Source organism: Electrophorus electricus, chromosome 16 (genome assembly GCF_041902795.1).
Source record: "Electrophorus electricus isolate QZ-2024a chromosome 16, ASM4190279v1, whole genome shotgun sequence".
Classification (NCBI taxonomy): domain Eukaryota; kingdom Metazoa; phylum Chordata; class Actinopteri; order Gymnotiformes; family Gymnotidae; genus Electrophorus; species Electrophorus electricus.
The window spans coordinates 23,053,529-23,079,561 of record NC_137512.1 but is presented as its reverse complement, the minus strand read 5'-3'; the positions used below and the strand labels follow the sequence as shown (position 1 = coordinate 23,079,561).

Genomic DNA, 26,033 nt, shown 5'->3' with positions numbered 1-26,033 from the left:
TCACATGACCATCTTGCCACTTCAAACGCCATATTCTGGGGGACGGACAGAGGACAGCATGGCACACTAAGAGTGGCAAAGGTGTGGGAATGAATCACGCACCACGGGCAACGCAAGCACATTAGCGAACACGCGGAAATTTAACAAGGACGGAGAATGTTTGAAAACATGGAGCAAGTGGATGACGTCATTAAGTTCCAACGCACCCACCCCAGGGTGGCTTTGATCATGAACTAGCGGCTCTGAACCGTTACAAGGTCAGGCAGGTTTGCTCCCGCATTCCTGAGCTTAATAGGTCACTAGAGCGATAGCCGATCGGGGGTGGGGGGGGGGTGGAGGTGTTCTTTGTCTCAGAGGAGCAAAACCTTCCACTCTCACTCTCAAACACTACGAGCACTCAAACAAAACTCAAGCTAGCCATAGTTGCTCTGTTGCAGCCATAGCAGCTATAATGAGGTGCTATAATACAAACCACTCTTGAGACACCCACCTCCTCAATTACATCTGCTTCGTTATGCAGGGCTTAGCACTACCAGAGAGCAGTATATGGCCCAGGATTATAGCCAGGTGCGAACCAGAACTCTGAGAGCATCATGTGCAGTATGCATAGATCAGCTCGGCATTCCAAAACAGCCAGGAATCTCCATTAACAAACAACTACCCGCCACCAAACTCCCTTTAAGTCAGTTCAGGTATGTAAGTTACTGTAGCTACATTCAACTCACACTTGTAGCCGAAGTAACGAAGTAACAGTAGGATGTGATGTGTACTGTACCACATCGCAGCTACTACCACAGGTTTTATGCACTTAACTGATTTATCTTCAGTCTTACTTCACATAAATAAATGAAGATAAATCACGTGAAAGCAAGGCTGATCCAAGCAACAGACCAATCCAAGCAGGCTGACGAGCTGCAGGTTTCTGAGCGTCAGAGACGGGAGTACCCCTGGGATGGTATATAACCTGCCGTACTCGGTACTGCCTGTAAGGAAGTAGGTGACCAATCATGAAGGAGAAAACAGAATCCACAAACAGATCCACAAATCAGAATCTACAAGCTAAAACATCCGAAAATCTCTCGAATGCACTGATGACGGACAGAAAAGGTCCCCTCTGTAGACAAGAGCAAAAAAAACAAAAACAGAACAGGATTGCGTGACATTGTCGTACAGCTGTCTTCATGCTGTGCTGTTAGTATGAAACCCACACCTCTGATAATTACAAGGCTTCTCTCAGAACACTCCCTCTGTCTGGGTCTCCCTCACACACACACGCACAGTATGTCTGGGTTTTGTTTGTGATGCCACGGTCCTCGTCTCGCTAGTAAAGGTGAGTGGTGCAGACTTACACAATGACATTACCTAGAGAGAAGCCACTCAACTCTGTCCTTTACAATAGCTTAATTAACAAAACCCCAACCATTTCACAAACTCGGAGGAGATCTGAGCATGTCAAAGAGGAGTTACCCCCAAACGTCATCCTTCTCTGAAGTGTGTGGCATCCAGCCTCAGGGGCATTTTAGCAGAAACATTGTGGGAGTTTACAGGAAAGGACCCTGCAGGTATAGGGACCCAAAGCCCAAGACAGCAACATGAATTAATAATTAGAGGCCATTAAGCAGTTCATTCATCTTTTATTATCATAAATGGTTACAAATATGACTGTAAAAACAAACACTCTAAGGAATTAAAAATAACGGATGTTGCACTTTGGAAATCCATCAGAGAAATTCCTTGTAAAGAGGTGAATGTAGCCAGATTAGCAGGTCTTGTTTAATGATATCTTATATAATTACTGTTTATAATTACATAGTGCTTATAATTACCATGAGAAGCAATAAGTAATCATATTAATGACTAATAAACTACAGAACTACTAAAGAGCAAAACATGACATGCCATTCCCGGCTTAAAATAGCGCCACAGATGGAGGCTATCTATCCAATAATACATTTCAAAGTTCCATAAACAGCTTCTCTCATGCTCACTCTGGTTAGAAAGTTATGAGGTTAATTGACTATTAAGGTTGGACTATTGGTGGTTAAGGTTGCCTGGATCAAACTTTGCTCCAACCAAAAAGTAGTTAGTTGTCAGAACATGAAGGTCCAGGTGGAGACACCCCCATTAAGGCTCGAGTCGCTCACCGAGGAGAGAGGCGTTTTCCCCTGGCCCCCTTTCCCCTTTCAGATGAGCTGGGACTCCCGCACCTGATTGGCTGAAGAAGGACTGATGGCGCCATTGCACTCAGCCAGTGGGGTACGTCCTTGTGAGAGGTTCCTTCAGGAAAGACAGAGGAAGTTAAGAAGCTAAATATTCTCCATCTCTGACCGAGTTGGAAAGTGGTAGATCCTCAAAACATGTGGTCAGGTCAGACTGGTCAGAGACACTTCACTGGCTTCTTTTTCAAAATGAGGATCTTCTCAAAATCAAACCCTCAGTTGTTACCCCTCCACACACACACACACACACACACAGTCTGCACTTTCTCCTCAACCTTCCTGGCAGTTAAAAGCAGCACAAATAATGGAGGACTGAAAGGTTAACTCGGCTGACAAGGTTAACACAAGAACAAGACCACAAAATTAAAGTAAGATATACTGCAGGCGCAAAGTAAACAGCACAAACGTAGGCACTTCCACAAGCACAAGTGTGAGTGAGTGAGTGTGAGAGTGTGAGAGTGAGTGAGTGAGAGTGTGTGGGAGAGTGAGTGTGTATGTGTGTGCGAATGAGTGTGTGCGAGTGAGTGTGTGTGTATGTGTGTGCGAGTGAGTGAGCGAGCGAGCGCGTGAGTGTGTGTGTGTGTGAGCGAGCGTGTGTGAGCGAGCGAGAGTGTGTGTGTGTGTGTATGTATGTGTGTATATGTGATAGTGTATGAGAGTGTGTGTATATATGATGGTGTGAGAGTGAGAGAGCGCGCGTGTGCGTGAGTGCGCGCGTGTGCACGCGAGTGTGTGTGTGTATGTGCGAGTGTCAGAGAGTGCGTCAGAGTGTGTGAGTGAGAGTGTGAGTGAGTGCGTGAGAGAGAGAGTGAGTGAGAGTGAGAGAGTGTGAGAGTGTGTGTGAGAGTGCAAGTGTGTGAGTGCGAGTGTGTGAGTATGTATGTGTGTGTGTGTGAGTGAGTGTGTATGTGTGTGTGTGTGACAATGTGTGTGTATATGATAGTGTGAGAGAGTGAGTGTGCGTGTATGTGAGTGTGCGTGCACGTGCGTCAGAGTGCGTGTGTGTCAGAGTCTGAGTGAGTGTGAGTGTGTGAGTGTATGTGTGAATGAATGTGAGAGTGTGTGTGTCTCAGAGAGTGTGTGTGTCTCAGAGTGTGTGCGTCTCAGAGTGCGCGCGTCAGAGAGTGCGCTCGTCAGAGTGTGTGTGAGAGTGCGAGTGTGAGTGAGTGAATGAATGTGTGTGAGTGAGTGAGTGAGAGTGTGAGTATGTGAGTGTGTGACAGTGTGTGTGTATATATATATATATATATATATGATAGTGTGAGAGAGAGAGTGAGTGAGTGAGTGAGCATGTATGTGAGTGTGTGTGTATGTGAGTGTGCGTGTGCGTGCGTCAGAGTCTGTGTGAGTGTGTGTCTCAGAGAGTGTGTGTGAGTGTGTGTGTGCGCGCGCGAGTGAGTGAGTGAGCGAGCGAGTGTGCGTGAGTGTGGGAGTGAGTGTGTCAGAGTGTGAATGAGTGAGTGAGTGAGTGTGAGAGAGAGTGCGAGTGCGAGTGAGAGTGAGAGAGTATGTATGAATGTGTGTGTGAGAGTGTGTGTGTATATGTGAGTGTGTGACTGTGTGTATATATGATAGTGTGAGAGAGTGAGAGTGAGTGAGTGTGCATGTATGTGAGTGTGCATGTATGTATGTGAGAGTGCGCGCGCGTCAGAGTGCGTGTGAGCGAGTCAGAGAGTGTGAGTGCGTGTATGTGCGCGTGCGAGTGACTGTGAGAGAGTGTGTGAGTGAGTATATTTGTGTGTGTGTGTATATATGTGCGTGTGTGTATATATATGTGAGTGTGTGTGTGTGTGTGTTTATGTGTATATGTGTGTGTGTTCACTCGCTCATGTTTTCCACACTAGAGGAGATGGAAAGCCACCCACAGAATTGGTTTACCGTATTTTAAACAGGCAATGGGACCCATTTGAAACAAAAAGGCACAGAGACGCTCAACAGCTTCCAGGGCAACCAGAGCTCGACTCTCAGCTACCTCTCTCTCTCCTCCCCTTCTCCATACCTTCCTTTTTCCAGACTGGTAAATATGAAATTTGTTTTTAACATTCAGGTGACGCTTTTATCCAAAGCGACCTACAATCACGGCTGAGTACAATTCGAGCAATTGAGGGATAAGGGTCTTGCTCAGGGCCCCGACAGTGGCAACTTGTTAGTGGTGGGTTGTGAATCGGCAACCTTCTGATTATTAGTCAAGTACCTTAACCACTCGCACACAGCTTCAGCCCTCCAACTATGTTGTTCGACATCACTAAATATCATATTCACATATCACCAAGTGTATAAATATCATTACCACCACAGGGTTCACTCTTATTAATTCAGATAAAAGCACAGTGGAAAAACACTCACACATGTAGAGACACACCCTTCAGCTGCTAGCTCAGACAAATGCAGTATAAGTGTGTAAACTCCTCAGACACACTGCCTTTGTGTAAAGCGGAGGTCATTAGTTCATGTACAGTGCCCATGAGTCTCAGACTTCCTGAGGTCATCCAGGGATAAAGCACCTTTAAACACTACATTTCTGATACAGCCTTGGTAGAATGAAGAACCCTTCAAGATAATGTCCTATGGATAATTTTGCTAAAAGGCAGGTTTTTAGGGGTCAAACCTGGGAATAAAACCATTTTGAAGCAGAGACAACGCAAGAGGTTACGGTCCAGTGCTGCTCAAGGGGAAATACTTTTGGTTTCTGGTATAAAGACTCCAATAGTTTTTATCACTTTAATTGATAATTGATTATTTACATCTATTGGCTCATGCCAGCATGTCAAAGCCACAGAATATGTCTCTGGAATGTGTGAAACTGGTCAGAATATTTACACAAAAACAACGGACTGGTTCTTTGCATATTTGTGACTTTTGCGGTATCAATGCTCACATTTCTGCACTATGCAGACTCTCGGGCTAAGACACTTTTGAAACAATGAGACTTTTACGATCACGCCAACAACCCCTCCACCCCACGCATCCCCTGAGAGCCAGCTTTCACCAGACTGCTCTAAACACAGGCCTGGTTGAACTAACTCTAACTCTGTGTGTGTGTGTGTGTGTGTGTGGGCGTGCACACACATGTGTGCAACAGCCACTATCCACCGCACACCCACGCAGAGCTGCACTGATTGTGTGGGGGGAGATTACCCTGAAGAGTTTAGGCACAGCAGACTGGAGACGTATGCTGGCACCGTCAGGCTCTCCAGGCCTGCCAAGAAGATCTGAACTGCCATTGCCTGCCAGACAACCGTGGTGGACTAAAGATGGAGGTGGGCGGAGCCAGCATCGCCAGACAGGCCCAGGAAAGAGTGAGGGCTAAGTCCCAGTCCCAGTCCGGAGACTAATCCTGACTGGCAGAAGTCTGGCTCGCTCCTCCGCAGGTGGGGGCAATAGCAACAGAAGGGGCATTATTAAGTGGGGCTGATAGAAATGAGATCAGAGGAAGGTTAATGTTGTTTGACAGGAGCCAAACCTGTCACTGAGGGTAGCACGGAGCAGGCAAAACAGAAGTGACATTATATTCCACGTCTTGCTCGAGTCTCTCACTTGTTCCGGCTTTCTCCCACTCCACCCCCCCCCTTTCACCATTCATCGGCAACGCTACAGATTTAAATGTACCGTAACGCTTTTCCCGTGAGGCAGATTAAGGTGGTCACGGAAGACGTGTCACTTTAGGTGTCGGATATACCACCTCAGTATATTGCAGCACAAACCAGTACTGGGCTTTTTGGTCTAACAGTTTTTAGTCAGTCCTCCCCAATGTCAATCTCCAGTAAGCCCCACTAGAACCTGCACCACTATGATGGGCTCCCAGTCTAGGAAGGGGTGGTTAAAGACTCAAGCTTAAGTAATTTTCTTCCAGAAAATCTAATTAGCACAGTGGTGAGTATCAGTCAAGCCTGCTTTTGAGCCTCCAGCCCTCAGACTCAAATGGACTTGACTTGACTCCAAGTCCTGACAGAAACAGAAACGACAACTCTTGTGCCACCAAGGACGTGGTCTTTCTTGATGTCCCAGGGGATCTCCTGACCCTAGATTAGAACAGCACTCTGCATGGATGAGTGTGAGATGTGTGAGAACCTCACACCAAGACAGGACCAGATGTGTACAAACCATTTTAACATGCGTTTAAAAATCTACAACATTCTATGAAAAAAAAAATCTATACACAGAACCGTCCACAGCCCAAGCATCAGATAGCATGACAAGTTTGTTACCCATGATCAGTGTTTAATATCTTTACAATTAGCCATAGGATGCCGCTACTAATTCAGCATTCATGTGGGAACTAGGGATGAAACCAGTTACCACGGTAAAAATTCCTGACAGCATTACCATTCGAAATTTTCCTCATCTTTAAAGCTGTGGTTGATCACGGTTAAATCGGCCAGAGCTGGCTCCAGTCTCCCATGCACAGGCGTAGCACGGAACGCGGGTTCATTTCTTGGTCAGGCAATGACGGCGTGCTAGAGAACCTTCAGCCTAAGAGGACAAAGTGAACATTGGAAAACACCTGCTAGTTCATTTTCACTCCTCAGCATTATTGGAATATTCTGAAACGACCTAAAATTAGCCTATTATACCAAGAGTTTCAGAAAACAACAAGCACAAGCAGACTCAACTCTTCCCTGAGCACTTGATTTGTGATGAATAATGCATCCTTAACATCCATGCTTGGAAATTCACTTCTTACTTATAGGCTGGAGCACCTGGAGCAATGCATGGAAATACTGAAGCAGGTAACTGAACTTTGGCATGTAAAAACATTATCTGCACTTCATTTAAGAACGTTTTTGTAGCCTGAGAAAGTAAATGTCATCTATAAAAAGAGCCAAGACATTAATACATTTCAACAGTCTAGATGTACAGAATAGATGCAGGCTAGCCTGCATCTTTTTGATGTGGGTAACAGTAATAGGCTTAACAAAAACAATAACAAGAAGCTTTGACCCCATCTTCTGCATCTTCTCCACATGTCTGCAGATCTATTTGCCTACTGCACACAATAACATTACATACATAAGTCACCCAAGAAACAAATTTTTGTTCATTTAAAATCCAGCAAAAGTTAAATTGGTCGTAAAAGTGCTCCTGTAGGAGAAACACTATACTTCTCCATGTCAGTTGTTAGGTTCGTTATACTGTCACTGTCTTCCTGAGAGTCACTTGTATTTATGTTAACAACAACAACAACAACAACAACAATAATAATAATAATAATAACAACAATACTGTGCCAATACTGATAACCGTGATGATTTTGGTCACAGTGACAATGAAGGCAACTGGAATGGCGACTCGTATGCTGCTTGCCATACACTGAGGAAGCTGTCCAGAACAGGACAGCAGGAGTCAGAGACAGCAATCACTGGCTCCCCCACTGGAGTGGAGATCTGAAGGATAATGAATGCAATTACGCATGAAGTGAAGTCCTGGAGGCTCATTTCAACATTACCGAAAGCATCCGGAAAACGTACAAAAAGATTGAAGATTTTAAAACTCAACAATCCAGCAAATAAATCAGTGATTTTGAGTAGAAGACAAGGAAACATCTTGATTCAATGCGTCAAAGATAAAAGGGCATCATCAGATGGGTTAGCCGGGGCTGAGGTGACCAGTGTGTGTGTGTGATGACGACTCTTGCTCAGGAAGTGAGCACCGCGGTTTCTTTCTTTAAGGAGATCTGGGCTTTCAAACCCTACAGGTCTTCTCACACGGGCAGGTGAAGAGCCACAGGAATGAGGCGACATCCACGGGACTTTTGTGCTTTAGAGACCCCAGAGGCAAAATCTGAATGCTGCCAACAGCAGATGTTAAACACAAACTGCAACAGCACACACACTAAGTGCAAAACTACCAGTGCTGATCATTACATAAAGCGTCAACAGCAGACAAAAAACTGCATCAATAACTAAGATTAACAACCTGAGTGTAATAAAGTAAATAACACACCAAACAGATTAAGTAAATAGATTAATTGTGCACTGTTATATTTTGTCATTGATATAGGGATAATGTGTGTACACAGATTATTTGCTATTACTTTACTGTTACAGTCACAAAATGTCAGGAGAACAAAAGTAGCATATACTGCTAAACTGACCATATTTCTCAATACAACAGTTCATAGGCTAGTGCGTTCCCTCTCGCTCCTACTGAATACAGTTATACAGAGAACCAAAGTCAAACACTAGCAGCCTGTCTTCTGCACTAACGCTGGAAGTTTTAGATGAGTCTGGGCATGAATATTGAACCAGTGCTGGTGAGAATGATCTCCTCACCACAAGCTCCAGTTACCTTCCCAGAGCTCTCTGAAAACTTCGCACCGAATTGGGTTTCAAAACACACAGAGTGAAACATACCCCCGAAGTCTGGGACAGGAAAGTCCGCAGGCAGCAAACAGCAGGGGAATGCTGGGAAATGATGAGCAGGGTCATGAATAAGTAAAAGCAGCGCCACTTGCGTTGTGTGGGAGAGCTGAGGGTGTCTGCTTCTCCCGCTAACCAGGGCCAGCCTGCTTCCTCCCCACTGCTGCTGGCACATTTGTCTTTTCTGTGTTGTACCAGCGTTGACTACACCATCAGCCTCAGTGTGAAGAGGTGACGGGGGGGGGGGGGGGGGGGATGACGAGAGGCTCCGTGCGTCTGTGAACCTGGGCTGTGGGTCCCCTACGCCCTCACGCAAGTAACCCCCCCCCCCAAGAGAGCAGTGGCACTGGCTCCACCCGGCACAGAAGCTGCCGACAGAGCAGACATGCGGGCGGTTACTACAAAGGCCTACATGCCTCTTACATATCCCATTCTCAGTGGGGTTGCCAGATACGCTGTAATCAGCTCCACTCTCTAGGGAGCCTCAGCCACACATCAAATGCAGGGAAGGGGATCGGGTGTCTGTGCCACGCCACCCGCAACCCAGCACCCACATGGCATGCAGGGATGGAGTGGGTTCCCAGGACTCTCCCTGCCTCAGAGTGCTTCCTGCAACCAGCACCAGCAAGCAGACCGAGACCTACTGTACACAATCAAGCAACACAAGGCCGTGCGAGTGACAGCCTTGCAAATCTGAAATTCTAAAGAATGCTGCAAGTCTCAGAGCATCTTTAACTCTGGACCTCAAATACAAATCCCAGTCCTGGACAGAGCTGGGACCAATACCCAATATACCCAGTATACCCAGTATATCCAGTATCGATATTGGGCTGATAGCACAGAAAATTCAGGATTGGATATCAGAGAGGGAAAAATGAAAAACTCTGACAATCCAATTCTAGGACAAATTTAGTCTGAAATAGCAAACAACAACAACAACAACAACTACTACTACTACTACCACCACCACCACTACCACTGGAGTGTTGGCTATGGTTCCTGGATTTTAGAATAAATAGTAGTGTCCCAGCCTTTACAACCTTTGCCCAGGAGTAATGGTTGACAAAAACTGGCCAATCGGTTACTCACAGCTAAATTAACAACCAACAATTACAAAATCCAAGTCAGGAAATTGGAATCAAGGGCCAGAGTTGAAGACTTCAGTGATGGACCAATTGATGATACCAGAATAGAGGCTGCATTCCAAGCAAATCTAAACTGCCTTAATATGAGCTATAGTGAAGACCATAAGCACTTTTCCACACAAACAAACCTATAAATATACACCTCAGTAGTATTTTAGTGGGTGTGAGGCGTGAGGAATCCTGCTTCTCTCATTGGCAATCTGATGGATGAACATGAGCTTGGCAAATGCCAAAAGAATGTTTCCTGCCTGACTACATTGTGCCAAGTGTAATGTTTGGTGGAGGAGGGATGACGCTATGGTGTTGTTTTACAGGGGTTTGGCCTTGGCCGCTTAGTTCAAGTGAAGGGAAATCTTAATGCTTCAGCACACCAAGACATTTTGGACAATTGGTTGGGTGAGTCTGGCGTGGAAGACCTTGACTGGCCCACATAGAGCCCTGACCTCAACCCTATCAAACGCCTTTGGCATGAACTAGGATGACGACTGCTAGCCAGGCCCGGTCCTCCAACACGACTGAGCTCACAAACGCTCTGCTGGATGAATGGGCAAAAATTCCAGAGACACGCTCCAAAATCTTAGATTAGTTAGATTAAAGTTGGATTATGCATTTATTCTTCCAAACCCAGTAAAAGGAACAAAGACAGCATCGCCCCACAGTCGCAGGTAAGATAAACAACAACAACAACAAAATTTATGAAACATGAGTGAGTGACTGATCATAGCCTGTGTGTGACAGTCCGGTCCCAATACGGAAGGTAAATACTGAAAAACATTCTTGCTTTTCTGAGTAAATCAGATTAAATAATTTCACAATGAATCAAAGGGTTCCCGACTGTCAAAATGACAACCATATGCCTTTATTAGGCCTTCAAAAAGAATGCGGCAATATCAGGTTGGGTAACCTGTTGCATCACAAACCAGTAACCACAATGTCTTTGGCACCCAGGCCAAGTTCATTAGAAGCAATTACACTAATGTGCTGGATTCAATTCTTAGCACAAAAAAAAAAAGTGGTCACAGACAAAGCAATAGAAACAACCTTCAGGATTTTCTGTGGAGAGCTAGAAAGGTGTTTCTCACATTCCCTGGACATCTGTAGCAGGGTTTCAGGAGCTCGGCGAAGCCAAGGACACGTCAGCAAAGCTAATAGAAATTGGGTAGAGCAGATGCTTGTTTGCTGGCTGTGCCGAGTCACCTGGGCCCCTAGCAGACTGAGTGCCACCTCTTTCCAGGGAGCTTCTGGACATGTCAGAGAGCAGAACTCTGGGGTCCACCTGGGGAGAGGGCCGCGTTGGCTGCGGGGTGTTTTAGGGCAAGGCTGCCGACATAACTGAGCAGAGAGCAGTTGGGATCCTGTCTTCCTTCCTCCACACCTACCAGCTTTTCCAGCCAGCCCTGACAGGGAGGGTGTGCGTGCATGCATGCGTGTGTGTATGTTTGTGTATGTTTGGTATTACCAACTAAGAGGACACAGGTTAAAGCTTTATCTGTGAAGACAGAAAGAGAACTGAGTCTTACATCTACAGCATTTAGCAGATGCTCTTATCCAGAGCGACTTACAAAAGTGCTTTGTCGTTTACTCATAGAATATCCTAGTACAGTACAGCAGGTTAGAGCCCAACATACCAATGAGGCTTATTATGAAAGGACAAGGAGGAACTCTCAATGGAAACCATAATTTTTAAGAACTGAAAGTAAATAAAACTAAGTACCATGACAACAAGAAACCATAGATCTTCAACAGTTCCCACCTCTCATTCTCCCAAACTGTCTTTGATTTATAAACACCACAGCCTAACCTGTAGGCTCAGTCACGCCAGGCGGTTAAAACCCTGAGAACTGGGTTTGAACAAGGAGATCAAAGCAAGCTGCAGAGGGGAGAACAATGTGCAGTGCTAAGCCATGATGTCGCAGTGATCTTGTTTAGGATGAGAAATGGTTTATTTGGCTTCAGTTCCATGGTGAAGACACTGGCAAGATGAGTCATGGCGAGTGGGTGGGCTAGCACTCTAATTAAAACGTTATGACAACGCAGGGTTCAGCATTCGTTCCATCTGCTAAAAGCCAAATCTAGAGTGGGCTCGATTTAACAGAATGGCGGCAGCACAGTGATGCACTAGGTGATGTTTAAACACTTACACCAAGTACAACAAGTGGAGGCTGTTTACAACAGCAGTGCTGAAGAGACCACCCTCTGTGTTTCTGCCTTCGCTAAAGACCTACTGCAAACTTCCTAACCTGCTTTAAGATAACCAGAGATTACCCAGGCAGCCTCAGAGGACCACGCACTGAAAGACACTTATCACAGACCCTGGCAAATAAAGCTTGCAGGACCTGTTGGCTTTTTGAATTCCTTAAGCCTTGTAGAGCTCATCTTACCTGTGGGGGGATTTCCGGGACTCCACACTGGCCTGGTGCTGAACCCGTGAGGCCGGGCCGGGGGACGGCTGGGCTTGGGGGGCACGCCCGTGTACAGCCACGGAACGGGCCCGGCGGGATGTGGCTCCTCCACTGCGCTTGCGGACCACTCTGCTCACAGATCCAGACTTCAGCCTTCGGAAAAGCTTCGGGCCACTGCAACACCAACACAGGTTTAGCAGCAAATTCCACAACTGTGAACTCACAATAATGTCTGCAGCAACCGGATCGTATGTCATAAACCATTGAAATAATGATATATATAGATACATCAACACTTCTTTACACCATTATCTAAATCAAACAACTTAAGAGCTTGTTAAGAAACCCGATTTAAAATGTTTTGGGGGGGAAAAAAATGCACAGGCTTTAAGTTTCACTACTTATTAAACATATTTAAATATTTGTCTTTTCATCTAAACACATTAGCATAAACATACGTTTAATCAGGAGTGTCCATATTGTGCTGGTGCATACAGCAGTGCAGAGGCACACACTGCTTTCCACCTCTCACAGGTCCACATCTGCTGGGCTAATGCAGTTTCCTCCCAGCTCCATTCTAAAGTTCATACTCATACTCAACTACATAAAGCCTGGAATTACAGCATCCTACTGCTCTACTATGCCACTTTTGTGAGTGTCAACATGAGAGATAAACACACACAAAGTATTAATACGGCTTGATTTATCTATACATCAGTGAGTTACAGGGAGGAAACAGCTGCGGGCTTGATAAGATCACACACACACACACACACACACACACACACACACACACACACACACACACACACACACACGCGTTCACAAACCTTCTCGCTTACCTCACACCCACATTTTGCCAACATTAAGGTTTTAGTACATTCTGGTAATACATTTTCAAAACACTCTAAACAGAAGAGGGAGAGTTAATGACAATTAACCAACTCAGGCAAATGTTTAGCTTTCAAAAAAGCCTTGTAACATTGGTCACATACACACAGTAAACCTGTTCTGATAAATGAAGGGTCCAGTCAAACCATAATTTTCCGCTGGGTGCTGCCCTACAAAAACTACTCCTCGTCTGATACTACAAAACATTCTTGTAATAAGTTGGTGAAATACTACAGGGCAATATGGTATTCGGCCTGATGACCCGTGACATCAGTCGGACACTGACCTCTGACCATTTAAGGTCTGAGCTCTAAAGTTAATGCAGACTGAGAAACACCACCAGACTTCAACAGTGATTGGCTGGAATTCAGTCTCTGATGTCACTGGTGCCCTGAGATATCATGTGCTAGTACCAAACAGAGGCCCATCGGTGCCTGCCGTGTGCGCACCGAGCGAGACAGACTCTGGCCCTCGTCTGGGATCAGCGCTGGGCCGCGGTGCTGAAATGCAACACTCAGACAGACAGAAGCATTTCCTCATCTCTGGTAATCAGGATCAGCCAGACGCTGACCCTGTGCTGACCCCAAGCTCACTGGGAGATACTTCAACCAATTGGCACCAATATGGGAGAGGTGGGGAATGACAGGTATGTAAATGATTACCCACAATCCCCTGCTACACATGTGCCCATTACACCCTCTTCAAGAAATGGAAACAAACTGATACAAATTCAACAGGCATTCATCAGCTACTTCAGAGTTCTTTCAAGGAACAGATTCTAGAACAGCTTGGCTTTTTTTAATTTTTGGCTTAAAAAAAACCACACAACAAACCTCTACTCTGCTATGGTTACCAGAGTAGAGGTGTGGTATGAATGAACATATGATTACCACAAAGTCCTAATTTCACCTGCAAATAGGCATATGAAAATAGGTGATTTGTTATTTTTTATTCTTTGGAATTATTTATTGGATTCGGCTAATAGCTCATTTTTAAAATTTGTACAACTTTTAATTAAAGATCTCAAATCCACTTATTATGGCTAGAATGCTCAGTTGAACTGTTGTGAAACTCTTGCTTTAATTAATCTCAAGCCAACCCTCTGGCCTGTAATTAGCACATAACAGGTTACAAACCAAGATCCACACCAAGAAAGAAAAACACCCAGCCCATCTCTAAATACACACAACTTAAAGAGGCCGATCCACACACTGTGACAGGTTCTACTCCTGAAGGCATCTTATGTGGAACACTGCATTAATGGACTGGAGGATAAACAATGTTTGCTCATTGTGTGAAGTCAATTATCCAACACAGGGTGCATGTGTACACACACACACACACACACACACACACACACACACACACACACACACACACACACACACACACACACACACACACACACACACACACATACACACACATACACACACATACACACGTACAAAAAAAAGGGTGAGAGCAGTGCCTCATATAGCTTGGAGCAAGTTCTCAAACATGACTAAACTAGGCACTTTGGTCCAGTACCCATAAATCACACTATTCACCATGACTTGAGTAATGGCAAACAGATGTATAGTGCATCAGTCCCCAATTACTAGGGAAGAGTTTGTTCTCTTCTGATGTTTTGGGGCTTTGCATTATATATTGATTACAGTGATTCAGCAGCACAGGTGTTTGTCACTACAAAATGATTTTCAAGAGTTAAAAAGGGAAATTAATTTAAAATATTTTTCATCTTAAACAACTCATTCTGGTGTGTTCCAATGTCTCAGCCCACTCGCTTTGTCTGTCTCTCACTCATACACGCACGCACACACGTTAACTTCAAGTCTACAATTTCAAATAGATATTCAAAAAAGACCCAACTCTTAAAAGACCAAACCCAACTGTAAGGTATAAACTAGTGACAATTTCAGCAATAGTTATACACAGTCTACAGCAGAAAACCTTCATGGGTAAATAAAGCACCTTTTCCTCAATGGTGTGCTGGCTTCCATTTAATGCAGATATGGAACAGTTTTTTACAAGTTGGTTTTCTCTCACCTATTGGAAACCCAAAATATGAAAATCCCTGATGACCCCTAATGTGCACCTGACCAAAACTCTCAAATATAAAACACAAAATCACAACCTACCTGTCCTCAGCTTCACCTCCTCCAGAGGCCTGAAGGGGGAGTGGCTCTTTTCTGACCACACCTACAGCTGCATGCGGGGACTGCCTGCTTTGGCTTCTCCTCTTCTAAAGAAAGAAAAAAACAAAAAAACAAAAACAGACACCTTCAGTCCCACACTGCTGTCCACAGGTACCCCAGACACATTAAATGCCCATAATCGTAAATAATGCTATCTGCAGAAAGACAACAGGTGAGTAAATGCAGACCTTTATTCTGAAAAGAAGCACACAAAACCAGTGCTGCCAAAAAGCATCCTCCCCACACTCTGAGTGACCCACTTTGGCACAATGAACAGCAACTACAGTCGAGACGGTAATGCTTTTGTGCTGGATAAGGTGCAATACTAACCACACACTCACACAGCCATGAAACATAAAACAGCACAGATCAAACAGCGCCTCCTGAACGAGTCTGTAAAAGCACACCACACTTACTCACAGGTTGCTAAGTCTCACAAACCTCTCTCTGATATCTTTTCACCGTGTCCTCTGTATGAAACACGGAAAAACCGAAGCCATGTGGAATACTAGCAGCTAAAAGATTTAACAAGCAAGGTTGTTGTTTACTCTCTAAAAAGATGCACAATTATGCATGATGTGCTCCAGGGTAGTCGTAAAGTGTGTATTTATGTGTGAGTGCACGTGTGTGTGGTGGGCGCATATGTATACATGCTCAGAGGGAGCAGTACCTGGGATAAGGTACTGCAGGTCCTCTCTTTAGGCAAACAGGCTGCCGCTGATCTGAGTTTGCCAGTAGAGGCCCGGCCCTGGTGGCGTGGGAGCACAGGAAAAGTCTCACTTCATTATTAATAATTATTTTTACAGTTCAATACACAGTACTGTTATGCTTTGAAGATACAGGTTAATAAACAGCTGCAGATGGGCTGAAATAAAATTAAGCACAATCAAAAGCTCCTGTAATTAAGGTCGTATCATAAAACTGCAATATTCAGAACTGCTGTCCTAGCTGTCCTAGGTGAGATTTGGGTGTTGCTGGGTGTGCTACCTTGACTGCTGTGCTGTGCTTGGCTGTGTCTGCCAGGTATCTCTGTGCTACCTTCAGCAGACGTGCAAAGACGTTCTTCCCTCCAGAGCCCACAGCCTCTGAGCAGGGGAACACACAGAGGGCATGTTGGTCTCCTGAGCTCTTGGAATAATGGGCCGGAGAGGCAGAAGCTCCAGGCCGACTGAGCCTGAACTGTACTAGGATTCTCTATGCCAGGAGTGTCTGCAATGACAATGCTTTTACACCATGCTTTTTTTTTCTTTTTTTTTGTATTTATAATAAGATTTTTATAAAGCGCCCTTGAGATTGACAAAAGCACTATACAAGTGCAACTAATAATAATATTAAGTTCTGAAGCCTTACATGGACACATGATACTCTCACACTGCTTTTAAACCAAATCCCACAGTATCTCATCACTGATGTGATGCAATTTTTTGTTACTTGTTAAAGAATGCATTCGATTTCTCCCACAGCCTACTGCACAATCACAAACTTATCGACTGTCCTCCGAAGACTTAAAACACTTAATCCCACAGAGTAACCTCTGATTTCTATTCACACTGTAGGAATTATATTAGTACTGGTACACAGGAACACATTAATTGGTATTGAAAAACAAAAACAAAAATTAGAAATATATATATATATATATATATATATATAAAAACAGTGAATGTTATCACTGCCTATCACTCCCTCAGGCAGTGAGGACATGGTTGTCCACAGACAATGCCAATCTGGGCTAGCACACATGTCTCAAGGGACTTCAGGCACGAGTCCCATCTACTCCCTGCAATCTAATGAACAGAGCAAGAAAATAAGGGCTGCACTCCATTTCAAAGCTTCAGTCTGTACTTTGCACAGCTGGAAGAGGGTAGGGGAATTGTTACTGGTCTACAGGTCAGGGACTTAATACCAGAGATTCACCCAGCACTGAAACCTTGCTCACTAAACAAACAAATCTGACTGCACAAGTATCAGCAATGGTCAAACACACACGTGCTGAGGGCTTCCCTCATCCTTGTCTAGACTGGCTGTCAGTAGCATCACTATTAGCACCATTTCATTGGCAATGGGACTGGTGCCAAAATCCCAAAGAGTTCTTGGAGAGGAAAACCAGTGTCCTCCTGACCCCATAATCTTTCTGGGCTGGAACCAACAAACCTGTGAGGCAAGTTCAAAGGGCCTTACTGCCAGTTACAATTAAAAGCACAAAAATCGCAGCAAATACATCTGATTCTATAAAGTTCTGCCATCAAAGAATGAGGTTTATACAAAAGGTCTTCTAACTTCTGTTTCTGAATGATGAAAACGCCCTCATCCAAATACGTAATCGTTGGGCTCTCAAACCAGTGGAAGATGGGGTCCATTCTTAAAAGGTTCGTTAGTTCGCATGAACCGACACCAGCTTCACCACGAGCACCATGTCGGTGGGAAACTCCTTTTTGGGTTCAAATGTTTCTATAATCTTGCATGTACCATAACATATCATTGACCTAGGTCCTTGGAATACTTCACCACACAGATTGGGTCTTGGATTAAACAGGTTGATTATAGCTGTACCATGACAGAACATGTCCCTCTTTTCTGTGAAGGCCAAGGCATGACTACATTACCCATAGATCATCTTTTCAAACCTGCTGACCTCTCTCACATGGTGGGTTGTAGGCAGGGCTTTCAGCAGCAGATTTCTGACCATCCTGCTCCTCACTGCACTGAGGGTCCACACTGCCGTTCACTGGATTCCCTGAAACAACAATTCTGAACTGATAAGAAAACAAATAAAATGGATAAAAACCATAATTGTTGAATGCATTGCACAGTGAGAGTAAACAGGACAACTGGTCGATAATGAGAACCTTTAAAAGAAAAGTTCTGCAAGTTAACCCAGCTTGTTTGGAGTAGGTGAAACCCAGCTTGTGCAAACCTAACATTGAAAACACCACAGTCAACAGAAAAAGCCTACAGGTCCGTTTCAGGGGATTTGGGCGGTACAGTGGTACTCAGCAGAAAAAGCCGTCATTCTATAACATCTCCATCAGTAAAAGTTTAGAGGCGCCTGCTCGAGCGGAGTACAGGTGCAGACACGCCAACCAGCCCCACACAGGAGCTCAGCGGGACGTAGAGAGACCCCTGCTTTGCACCTAGAGCCATCCGTTTCCCCCTGTGAAAGCTAAATTCATCTGCAAGCAGAAAGGCTTTGTTTATTTTTTTTGTGATAGTAGGGGTTGCTAATGAGTGTCTCTAACTTTCCACTTTACGAGGACAAAAGGCATCATTTCTTTGATGAAAATATTGCAATTAATAAACAGACAAAAATTGTTTATGCCTTGGACTCACAATTGCATTCAGTGCAGTGTGAAGAATGTTGTGTCCCAATTTTTCAGACCTTGTTAAACACTTTTAACAAGTTTTGTTTTTTTTATACATCTGAGTATGTTTTTCCTCTCTCTCTCACATACACACGGCCAATTAAATGAAGGTTTTTCTTCAGTATAATTCAGAGGATGATAATTCAAAATCACACTACTGAAAGTTCACAGTTAGCTCTCCTTTTTACTAAATATTTACTATTTTCTTCAGTTGCTTAGCTATGAAGGCACACTGGCTTGTCAGAGTCATGTCATCCTCTACTGTGAGTGTGTGTGTAATCAATGAACTAGGCCACACTACAAGCCGTCTTCCCCGTACGCTGCCTCTTGCACACTCAGCCAACAACTGCAAGTCAAACAGCTTGAGAGAAAGCAACAGAAAGAGGAGAGAAAGGGAGAAAAATGTGTGTGTGTCATCACCCAAATCACAGCATGCTGGCAGACCCAGCAGAGCTGATGATCAACCCCCTGATGAGTGATGGATGACAGATGGACGTATGACGGATGGATGATGAAAGGATGACAGATGGACGGATGGATGATGATGAGAGTTGAATAGAGCCAGAACTCATACACCATCAGGTTCTCTTAAATGCAACAGAACACACACCAGACCTGCTGCAGACTCAGATCAATTTCAACCTGAACAGAGCAAAACACAGATAAAACCCAGAGCCATTATCCACATGGGCCACCCCTGACCGAACCAGACAAATCAATTTCCCTTTCTGTTCCCGCTTGGGACAGAACGCCTTAGAGAAACAGAAGACTGCGCACTGAGGCGTGGCATAGGTGCTGCTTTCGGACCGAAAGAAACCAATATCCAGTTTGGCAAAGAACTAAAGAAAGTTTCCTTGACCTCGCACAGTTCTCAGATAAACAACACGACCATTCTCGCAAGGCTGCCTCCATCAGGAAGGGCAGCTGGGGTCGGCAGCCGTGCACCTGCTCCCCGTCAAGCTCCAAGGCCACAGCTTCCTGCCTTGGTTCGATTCAAAGGGAAGCCCTCAGGTCTCAGGCAGGCAAGGTAGGGCCAGGAACAGCTTTGATGCTGAACCTTGCATATCTGGGTGCTGGTCAGTTATGGGTAGTCTTACAACAGCAGACTGTTGTATTGTACTTAGCATAAGAAACATGCCTTTGTTTATGTACATGGGTTTGTTTGTTTGTTTGTTTTTGTAGCCATGTGCTTCCTTGCTCGTTTTTTTTTTTGTTTGTTTGTTTGTTTCTTGGCTTGCAAGTCAATTGAATTATTTATTTATACATCGGTGACACAAATAGCCAGATTGTTGCTTATCTTTGAATTTAATGAGCAGGTTTGGCAACTAATAAAATCAAATCCCATTATTGACTAACAAAAAAAAGGTAATTAAAAAACACCTGTGATATGAACCATAAATAAGGCCATAAATGTGTCTCTGTGCAGTGCCAGACTTGTTCCAGTGGAGAAGGTCTTGCGTAAGCCAGTGAATGCTGGAATCCCTCCAGGTGAGCGCCGAGGGGCGGCAGAAGCATATCCCTGCTCTCCAACTGATAGCTATCACTTCCTCTAATGAACACACAGCAATACAGTTCACACACAGTTTGCCTGGCAACTGGTCACCATGGCATCTGCACACAGGAACTCTGGGAAACCGCGATTAAACCTGAAGTTTCCTTCTGGGCGCCAGCGTAGAGGAGCAACACAAAGGGTCTGGTTTGTGGATCAGTCTGGATATGAGCAAGTAGCTATTTCTTTCATGGATCAACTGGTCTGAGGTTTGGACTGTTTTTGTTAATGGGCTGTTCACAGTTTTAGCAAAGAAAATTGGTATTTGAAAAATGCTGACATTCACAAAGCGCATTTAACACATCCATACGTTCATATACTCTTCGTTAGCTATTTAAAGTGTGCAATAGGCATGGAAATACACATTTTGTGAAGTTCATTTGTGGCTGTATCTAAAAAACAAGTGTAAAAGGGGATATACAACAATTTGAATCAGACTGTGCATCTTAAATCCTGAGTTTGTTCTAAGTGTAAACTGTGAGAAGTTTACTTTGTTGGGGCCCTCGCCACAGCAAGGCTAAAACAGGATAGTCACAATACGTAGTCATCTCTGCCAACCTCACCAGTGTTCTACACAGCGTCATCGTCCAAGTGCTCCAGAAGAACCACAAACAGCCTCACATGCTGAGAGATCGCACCACTGTCTTCAGCTGAGGTTCAGGACAGACTAACCAACAGAACACGGCCTCTGAATTCGAGCAATAAAAAGACTAGTGTGACCTGGATAAAGTAGTCTTGTAACACAAGCTGTTTATGAGAGACAACTTTTAACAAAAACAGCCAATACATTATAGCACAGGTCACCATACAGAGAGGAAGCTGTGTCAGCTTGTAAGACCTCTTATCAGCAGTCCATCTGGAAGATCAAAGCTGCATCTTCTCCTCTTCTGTCCATTCTCCATCTTTACTGCCCAGATGAGATGCTGCTGTACTTGTGTCAGATCAATCAGCACGAATATCGCTCCACACACACACACACACACACACACACTACATATATATCCATCCACGAGCAGAAAAAAGACCAACACAATACACAACACAAAGGCAAGGAAGGAAGTTATCAAGTTCGTCTAACTTAAACATTGTAATTAAAACCAATACTGTAGCATTAGGCTACAAGTATAATTACCTGCTTAAACTATGTCTAAAAGCTCCGAGAAACACACACAGTTGTAATTCATTCATTTGCCACTGTAATTTTAGTGATCTGGATTCATGATTGAGTGAAATGATGACCTGGGCGAAGTCCCAGCACGCACAGCGAACACACTGCTTGTGTCAGCAAGGCCCGTGGGATTCTGAGAGAGACGGACTGCGCATCTACAGCTGTTTTGAGACGTTTTGAAATAAAAAAGACGAGGTCCTTCAGTACTGAAAAGCAAATAATATATAGCTGCAGTCAATTTGACAGGTGATAAACAGCCAAAGTTCCAAGCCAAGGGGGGTTTTCCACTGAAAACCTCTTGCATGTTGGTAGTGATGAATTGAAATATCACCATACAAAAAGAACATTTGGCCACACAAAACTGAACATATACATATTTGTTCTTTTGGTGTATTTAACACAGTCAGTTGTACTGTTTTAACAGTCGGAAAAAAAGTAATCAGCATTAGCAATACTAAGTGCAACTGCACTATGAATTCCGATTCTAATCATGCAAGCAGAAACTATATAAACACACACACACACACACACACACACACACACACACACACACACACACACAAATATGCAAACAAAAAGGCCATGCAAGCAAGTTTCAAAGACGCCACATAACTCTGCTATCCCTGCACTATTGTCTACCACACTAACACACGTGTAGCAACACCACCCGCACATTTCTCTGTAGCTATCTTTACAATCTAGAACTAAGTCAACAACTACCTATTCCCAATAAGTACTAGAGTAATTTCTACTTATAACTGCAGTCCAAAGCTAGTACAATAAGTATTTAAAGTAGTGGAGGACTATTAAAGTTCTTATGAAAGGCTTTGTACTTGCTTTGTACTTCTGTTGCTACAGTGGAGGACTAAACAGAAGCGATTAAGCAGAGAAATCTGGGACATCCCTGGAGATGAACGCTGCACTTGGGGCACAGATCAACAGGGGGACTTGGCCTCCACGCCCACATTAAACTAAGCTGAAAGACGAACACAGACTAAAGGCCACACACCCCATCAAGCTGCAAAAGGAATACAAGTATGTGCAAGAGCTCATTTGTATCAAAGATTTAGGACTCTAAAAAGCACCTGTTTACATTCAGGCTGCATTCATGCAGATCCTCTGCTGGGGCAGAAACACACAACGTGGTCTGACAACTGGAGACATGGGAACGCTTTAAAATAAACATGCAGAACTGGTTTCTTTCACACACAGACCAAGTCTAGTTTGGAGCAGATTATAAAATTTTCCATTACAATTTGCAGCTGGAAAAAGGAGGCAAGTAAAAATGTTAGTATTTATCAAATTGTAAACACACAAATAGACCGTCTTGGACACAGTGTCATGTCATCCAGGTTTACCCATTTTCTGCTCTGTGAAAATTCATTTCTTTTTTTTTTTTTTCTTTTTTTTAACTCTATATGGTAAAACTGGTCTAGTAACAAGCAAGCTGGAAAAACACAGTACACACAGACACACAGTACTAGACAGCCTGTCTGAGTTTGGAGATCTCATGCAGCTGAAATACCCGAGTTACTACCATCACTGCAGAGAGAGCTAAATGGCCTTCAAGAGCAGATGCATTGCTATCAATGATTGATCTGAACTCAAAAGCTGCGAGTGCCAAGATGCAAATATAATTCCTTTATTACCTGAAGTGTTTTTTAGCTTTGCATATCAAGTTGAAATGTTTCCCTATCATGGTGTGTTGCACATTACTCTGAATGTCCTTATAACGAGCTTGCTAGAGGTTGCTGAAAACACCTGTTAACATACCAATCATCTGTAAGCAAAGCCTGAAACTTGTGATCTTCACTCTTTCTGCCTTCTTTTTTATTAAAACCAGTCATGCAGCCAGAGGCTTGCCCCACTCTGCGAGTGCAGAAACGCCTCATGCAGCTCCGAGGCACAGAGAGGGAGTCAAAGCTAAGGGGCAACTGTGAGTCATCGCATGAACCCTGAATCAGTTCTGCTGCTGTCGGCCAGGTCAGCCTCTCTGCTGCCTGTCGCTCACTCATCCACGGCCTCTGGAAGGTGAATGATGGCGAGGTCTCAGTCGAATGGCTCAACTCGGATGCTGGCGTGACTATGGCCTCAAGAAGCGCTCACGAAGGCGTGGGCAGGACAGCCCACGCTGCCCAGGAACAGTCTGTGCAGGAGCTCCTCTCAAGCCACGAGTCCTGGGGGACGGTCCGAGTGCAAGTCAATACAGAAGAGGAACAGCAGGCAAAACCCAAGTGTGACAAGCAGTACAGACTGTCTCAGTACAGCACAGAAATAGAACGCTGACGCTACAACTACGAGCAGAAAATGACTGTCCACCAGGAGTTCAGCAGAGATCAATAGGACATGCAGAACAAAAGGAGAGAAGCAGACATAGTTAAGTCTCCATAAGCAAAACATGCGGAAAAGCAAGTCCGGTTTTCCCGACACAGACAGAATTTGAGGCCGAAAGCGATTCCCAACTGATGCTGCACTTTAATCTTTTTAAACTTTAAACTTTAGTCATCAACATCACCAAAAGGTTCTTTCAAAAAGGACATTTAGGCAAATGACTTGGATAGCTAACTTGTCTAACTTGAAGAAAAACATTACATTAATGAGGGTATGCCTGTATTTTGAAATCTTCAGTAGAACCACAGAGTCCTGAGGCCCCATTTAGTCAGAGTAATCCAGGATACATTACCACTTTATTGGCAGCATTTGCTCTCTTCAAAATGTTCTGTTCATTTTGTATACTGAAACTGACATTTTTTGAAAGACCAACATTTTAATAATGAGCACAGCCTGTGGTCAAAGAAAACCACCTTTCATTTCTTCCGGTACAATGTGTCAGTAAAACCTCAATGACAAACTGATTTGGGGCCTCATGAAATAGGTAAAAAGCAAATGTAAACAGAGAGTAAGTGAACTGCCTCAGTGGGACGTGAATAGTGCCGACCTTATGACCCCAAGTTTGGCTTCTACCACTCCATTTGAAGCAGCGGGTGAGGTCCACACCTTAATGGGCCTTAAAGCTTGATCCCAGGTCAGAGGTCATCTTCGGGGTCTAAAACGAGAAGGAGTGGAGGATGTGGGGGGGGTGCGAGTGGAGGAGGGAGATGAGCTCTGTGTTCTTTAGCCCTGTGCTGAAGCCTGCGTCACATGGTGCTCCATTCACCCTGCTGCAGCCATCGTCCACAGGTCCGCACTAGCGACTGTAGGAATGGCCTCCGATTTATCCTCTTCAGCTAGTCTTGCATTTCTCTTTTGTCCTTTATGACTTAACAGAGGACTACAATCAGTGGTTTCTGCAGTCTGATCTCAGCTTTCATCTAAATACATGCCATCCTGTGGGCTCAGAGGCCAGTTTAGACCAAATGCATGCGACTACACAGACGACAATTCGTTTGTTTGTAAATGTTTCGGGGATTCAAACAGCATGTGCAAGATTAAAGAACAGTAAGACAGAATACATGTGTCAGGGCATAAGAAATGGGTTTGTAAGGAGAGAACGAGAGTGAGAGTGTGTTTCTGCATGAATGAGCACATGATTACAGCGTGTGATTATATCTACTCAAGCATGAGAATGTGCATTTCTTACTGAGAGCTACGCATTATGCAGACAAAGCTACAGAAACAGTCGCACACCCCAAGCTGTCTGCTCAGACTTGGAGAAAAGTTCTGGTAGTGTTTTATGAGAGGACATAAATATATCCAGCCACATCCAATGCTGGGGAATGCAGGTCAGCTCAGGGCTGCAGTGGCCGGACACAGAGGAGGCTCGGATCTGCACTAGCTTCCGGGACAATTTCTTATCCATATTTCCTCTCATTTAAGACAAAGAGAGTTTTGCTTCATCGTGAAACTTGGCCTTACGTTCCTGAGTCTCAGACACTGAGATCTTGGGTTGAAATCTGCCACAAGCAGATAACAGAAACAATGAAGGACTGAGCATTACTTAAAAAACCAAGACAAACAAAATGACTCGCACAGTCACGCAGAGTAAAATTAAAATACTCAAACTTTTGAGAAGTCCCTTTTAAAAAAATCCACCAAATAAAAGTACACCTACTCAAAATTATTCATTTAAAAATACATCAACAATCTATCCAAATCTGTTTAAGCAAATACAGGAAAACTGGATACATTTCTACTGGAATGTCTTAAAAAAGGTCATGACTTTTGTCTTAAGTTACTCAGCAAACTGTGAAAGCCTGCGACCCCAACCTTAAAGAAGAACATCACTTTAAAGCAAGTCCAACACGTATCAAATGGCCCGACAGGCTGGGGGAACTTTGAAGACGACACGGAACGAGCTAGAACGCCAACATCTTCGGGCCAGTTTAAGATGTGCATGAAGCTCAAAGCTAACGCTTCAGGGACAAAGAGAAATTCCAGCTCTCTGGCCCAGCCGTCATGAGGGCCAAGAGCCCACTCTCCAAATCCCTACCCTCTCCCCTCACGACAGAAGACAAAAGCATGACTGCATGGGCGAGGATTCCATGTCCTCTCCGCTAACACCCGCTAGAAGGATCTTCTATTACAGCGCTCGCGGTGCCCAAAAAGATAAATAAATACGCTGCTCAAGGACAGAAGAGTCACTGTGCAAAACTCTAACCTGCTCTTAGCATAGGATTCAACACAAAAGCACCTGAAACTATACTCGGGTACACAGGAGATTTCAAAGTGGTCAGACAAGCAGTATTAAAAGGCTGTTTTATCAGATGCAAGGGATAAACAATTCCTTAGGTTCATAGAAAT

The 26,033-nt window shown here is 44.2% G+C and overlaps 1 protein-coding gene across 5 annotated transcripts in view; it reads right to left on the bottom strand.

The window, feature by feature from the left end:
• Positions 1-1,620: 1,620 nt before the first annotated feature.
• The window catches only part of si:ch211-266k8.4 (uncharacterized), a 36,416-nt gene continuing 12,003 nt past the window's right edge, over positions 1,621-26,033 (bottom strand). For all 5 annotated transcript variants that reach the window (XM_035532267.2, XM_035532265.2, XM_035532264.2 and 2 more), the window contains exons 14-19: positions 17,850-17,951; positions 16,202-16,299; positions 15,885-15,962; positions 15,158-15,261; positions 12,105-12,299; positions 1,621-2,277 (exon numbers count right to left, since the gene is read on the bottom strand). In XM_035532267.2, coding sequence (XP_035388160.2) covers positions 2,184-2,277; positions 12,105-12,299; positions 15,158-15,261; positions 15,885-15,962; positions 16,202-16,299; positions 17,850-17,951 — 671 coding nt within the window. In that variant the 3' untranslated portion in view covers positions 1,621-2,183. The remainder of the gene's footprint in view (positions 2,278-12,104; positions 12,300-15,157; positions 15,262-15,884; positions 15,963-16,201; positions 16,300-17,849; positions 17,952-26,033) is intronic.